At 44.9% G+C, this 4,103-nt stretch overlaps 1 protein-coding gene across 1 annotated transcript in view; it reads right to left on the reverse strand.

Annotated features, from left to right (window-relative positions):
• Nucleotides 1–62: 62 nt before the first annotated feature.
• The window catches only part of tenm1 (teneurin transmembrane protein 1), a 265,666-nt gene continuing 261,625 nt past the window's right edge, over nucleotides 63–4,103 (reverse strand). Inside the window, exon 38 of the mRNA XM_017419725.2 lies at nucleotides 63–1,704. Within this exon, the coding sequence (XP_017275214.1) occupies nucleotides 949–1,704 (756 nt within the window). The 3' untranslated portion in view covers nucleotides 63–948. The remainder of the gene's footprint in view (nucleotides 1,705–4,103) is intronic.

Genomic DNA, 4,103 nt, shown 5'->3' on the forward strand with positions numbered 1-4,103 from the left:
TGGGAGTGGGGTGTGGGGGGATAATCAGCAACAGCGGCCATAAAATCCCAAGGAGCAACGTGGTAATTCACACAATAACTTTAATCAGCTTTGTAACCCAATAAAGTGAGCTTCTTTTAGCGAGAATAATTACTATAGCCATGTATAATTATTTGCAAAAAAAAGTAACTGTTTTTTTCTCTATTGATTAACAATACTGACACTTATGAACAACAGAACTTCCAGTTGAGCACGTTTTTTTTTGTTTTGTTTTGTTGTTTTTTTTTTCCTATTTTTTCTTCTTCTCCTCAGTGTGAAAGCACTGGCTATGTACATTCTTGATTTTAGTACACACACTCATACAAACTACAGTTGGAGCACACACCAGAGGCGGAAACCACAGGAGGTTTCTTCTCTAAAGGGGAGTGTCAGAGTCAGAAAGGCCTCTCTTACACAATATGTAAACGATAGTATATCCGAGGTAAACCATGTGGGAACTCAAATGGCAAACCGGAGAGCTCTTAGTGTGAGTCATGAACGGGGTGATCGGGGGGGGGGATTGTTCACTGGCGCGCCCACTGTCTTTATCGCCACAGTTCAGTGGGAGGGAGCAGAAAGGATGAACAGTGTTGAAACAGCAAAAAGGCAGATTGTCTGTCCGTCCGTCTCTGTCTGTCTGTCAGTCGGTCGGGATACAAAAAGCAAAGCCACAGCCAAACCACACCGCTTGTGCCACTGTTAGAAATCGGAGAAACTGGACGATAATAATAAAATACCATCATTTTGTCACAATTAAAGGCATTTGGAAGTTTTTTTTTATCTCTCACCCCCTCGGTCTCTCTCCTTGTTCTCCAGAGTCACCGTCTTCTTTGTGTTTTCAGTCAAGTATAGAAACAGTAGAACAAATCAGAGCAGAGTAGAAACAGGCAGTCTTTGGTGGGATGGTGGGGGGTTGTTTGTGTGTCTCTGTTACCTGCCCCCCACCTCGCTTAGTGTCATAAAGTGGATGTTGGTGGGGCAGTCGGACAGCTCCGGCTGCTGCTCCACGGGCAGGGAGTAGTAGCCGTCGTAGCCCTGAACGCGTCCTCCGGACAGCAGCTGCTGCTTCTCGGCGTCGCTCCACGCTCTGCTCCCCACGTCCCTTAAGTCCAACCTCCTCCGCTCCTTCTCCCACGCCCCCTCCACCGCCCGCTTCCTCGCCTCCTCCATCACCCGCGCCCGCTCCTCCTCCTCGGTGCCGCCGTAGCGCACGCACAGGCACAGCGCGCCCTGCTGGAGGGTGATGTCGGCGAAGCGCCGAGTCCTGCCGTTCACCGTGGCGCTCATCTGGGACACGCTCACGTTCACGCCGCTCTCCAGGACGCGGCCCCCGACCCCCAGCCCCAGGGCGAGGTCCTCTTCGATGGGGCGCGACTGCAGGAAGTGGTGCGTGTCGCAGCCGTGCACCGTGAAGCTGAGGCCGCCGAGGTGGACGGCGCCGTTCAAAATGGCCGCCACGCGGCGGCTGTCCTCGCTGGCCACGCCGATGACCTCGGCGCTCACCCGCCCGTGCGAGACAGCGAATCGGATGCTGGGGCCGAGGATGGAGGGCCGGGAGCCGAAGGGCGGAGGATGAGAGGGCCTGTGGCAGGCGGAGCCCACGGGGTCTGAGAGCAGAGGTAACCTTTCCAGGGAGATGAAGCTCCTCATCTGCCTCCTCAGCTCACACTGGATCCCTAAAACCATCTGGAGAAAAAAACATGTTCATCACAACACTGGGAATCACACAAAAACACACGCTTCTTACTAATTTATGAAACACAACTACGTCTGATCTCGTGACGGACAACTGAGCCGATGTGCGCCCGAATGTTTAAACGTAAGAGCAAAGGGGAAAAAAAAGTCCATTTTATTTTTATCAGTTTTACATGACAAAAAAATATTCAGCTCTCCAAAAATGAAAACACACTGATCGTTCATGTGAGAGGCTGGAAACACTGCGCCTAAATTATAAATAAAGATCAAGCAGATAAATAATTCCCATTTCGGTACTCAGCTGTGAAATACATTCTTCTCGTTTACTCGAGGTTCCTTTAAGCCTCTTTCGGCAATTAGAAAGAAGCACGGAGGTTAGGAAACTGTGGGGGAAAAAAAAAAAAAAAAAAAAAAATTAACAGGCAATTAGTGTCTCTGTGCATCTGTGGAGGAATTTGGCCTTCGCTTGCATGATGTTCCAAAATGTTCAATGCATTAAAAAGATCAGCAATGATGGGAGAAATGATCAAGAACATGAATGATGGAGATCTGAAGATCAACTTGCCAAACAGCCCCCCAACCAATCAGAATAACTCTTCTTACTTCTTTCATGGCTGCTTTCTTGTGTTTTCACTGGAGTCTTTTGAGTCCAAATGTTCTTCTTCCAAGGTTTGTTTTATGTAATATTTTGCCAAAAGCAAAAAGTTATGAACAAGTACTATCTTACCTGTTGTAGATAACTCTGAATGGCCTCAGTTTGGAGAAATAAAGTTTAATTCTGACAAGCTAACGGCTAGTCATAGTGGGGCCGAGACCAAAGTGGACGGCTGTCATCTTAAAACTCTTTTTTTGTTTGTTTCTGTGGCTCATGCACAGGCTATTTTAAAAACTACGTTCACACTGATGTTAGTTTCATAGCACATGGTTAGAAATGTGATATTTCTGCTCCATCTAGCTGCTGCTGCTGCTTCCTCAAAAAATGACCACAGAATTCTGGGTAATCAACCATGGAGCGCAAAAGTAACTGATGTAAGCTGTTTTAAGTCGGCAGCAGTTCACTTCGGTCTTCGCGTGGCACAAATTAGTGGCGAGCTCGTGACTCTGTAAAAACCAGATCTCCTGTTCTCCGAACTGAGATTGTTCGGCGAACCGCCCACAACAGGTGCGGCGACCTTCCAGCAGAACCTCCCTTCAGTTCTGTGAATTTAAAATAGCATTTTTCACACTGATAAGTCCCTTTCAAACCAGCAGAAGCAACACAATACTAACTACCTTCTGTTAAGAAAATCTAAATACAAGAATAATCGTGTACAGCACAACAAGCTGTAGTTTGACAATTAAAATCCACAAACCTTCCACTAAAAAGCCCCTAAAAATTGTTTTTTTAGTTGTTTTTCTATGTTGCAGAACTCTAATTGAGATAAATACACAATATATACCCTTAAAGTTAATATATATTTAAATGTTTGAAGTATCAGCTATTTGGTGTAGGTTCAAAACATAAAATAAACGATAATAATAATAAGAATTTATGAAGTACTGATGGAGGCTAACATTGTTTGAAATATCTGCACTCTGTGTTCATAGTTTCCCTTTTTTGAACACATAGTTGTGTTTTTGAGGAGTCTCTCTCAGCGAGTTCTGGCTGCCTGGAAATTAAACCAATTTTTTTTTGTGCTAAAATAAAAAAAAAATCAGGTGTTTGTATCGTCTAATCAACAACTAATGCCTTGGATGTTGAAGGATTTTTGTTGTTGTTGTTGTGTCTCGATTAGCTCGGCACCTTCGCCCAGAGGGGGTTTTCAGCACTTTCCTTGTTATTGAGCTGTTTCCAGCTGAATATGTTCTGCCTACAAAACCTTTAAATCGCTCCCAGGTTCTCAGTGTTTCTTTCGCAGTACGCTTTTTAATCGTCACGCTCAAAGATTCAAAAAAAAAAAAAAAGTCTTTCAGTTCTCTGAAAGGCTAAAATGGATTTCTTCAAAACTCTTTCCCGAATTAATCATTGCTTCGACTCTGACTAATTAGAGGCTCTGCGAATGAGACAACGATGGCCACAGCATGATTCTGCCACCGCCGTGCCTTACTATGGGGCAGCTGTTACCAGGGTAATGGATTTCTGACACATGGTGCTTTCCTTACAAGTCAGAACGTTTAGTTTTAGTTTCAGAGTGCCTTACGTGTCTTCATGTCCTGATATGTTCAGCTTTGTTCGACAGGATTGGTTTGGTGACAAATTGGTTCATTTCTAATAATAAAACCAAAGATTTCACAACAGTATTTAAAGTTTGACATCGTTTTTTATAATCCAACCCTATTTCCTTTGTTCCCCAAAGATTAGACCCAGACCTTTGCAGAGCTCTCCCCTGTCCTCATCGCGCTGCTTGGGG

This window comes from Kryptolebias marmoratus, linkage group LG9, assembly GCF_001649575.2.
Source record: "Kryptolebias marmoratus isolate JLee-2015 linkage group LG9, ASM164957v2, whole genome shotgun sequence".
In the NCBI taxonomy this organism is placed as follows: domain Eukaryota; kingdom Metazoa; phylum Chordata; class Actinopteri; order Cyprinodontiformes; family Rivulidae; genus Kryptolebias; species Kryptolebias marmoratus.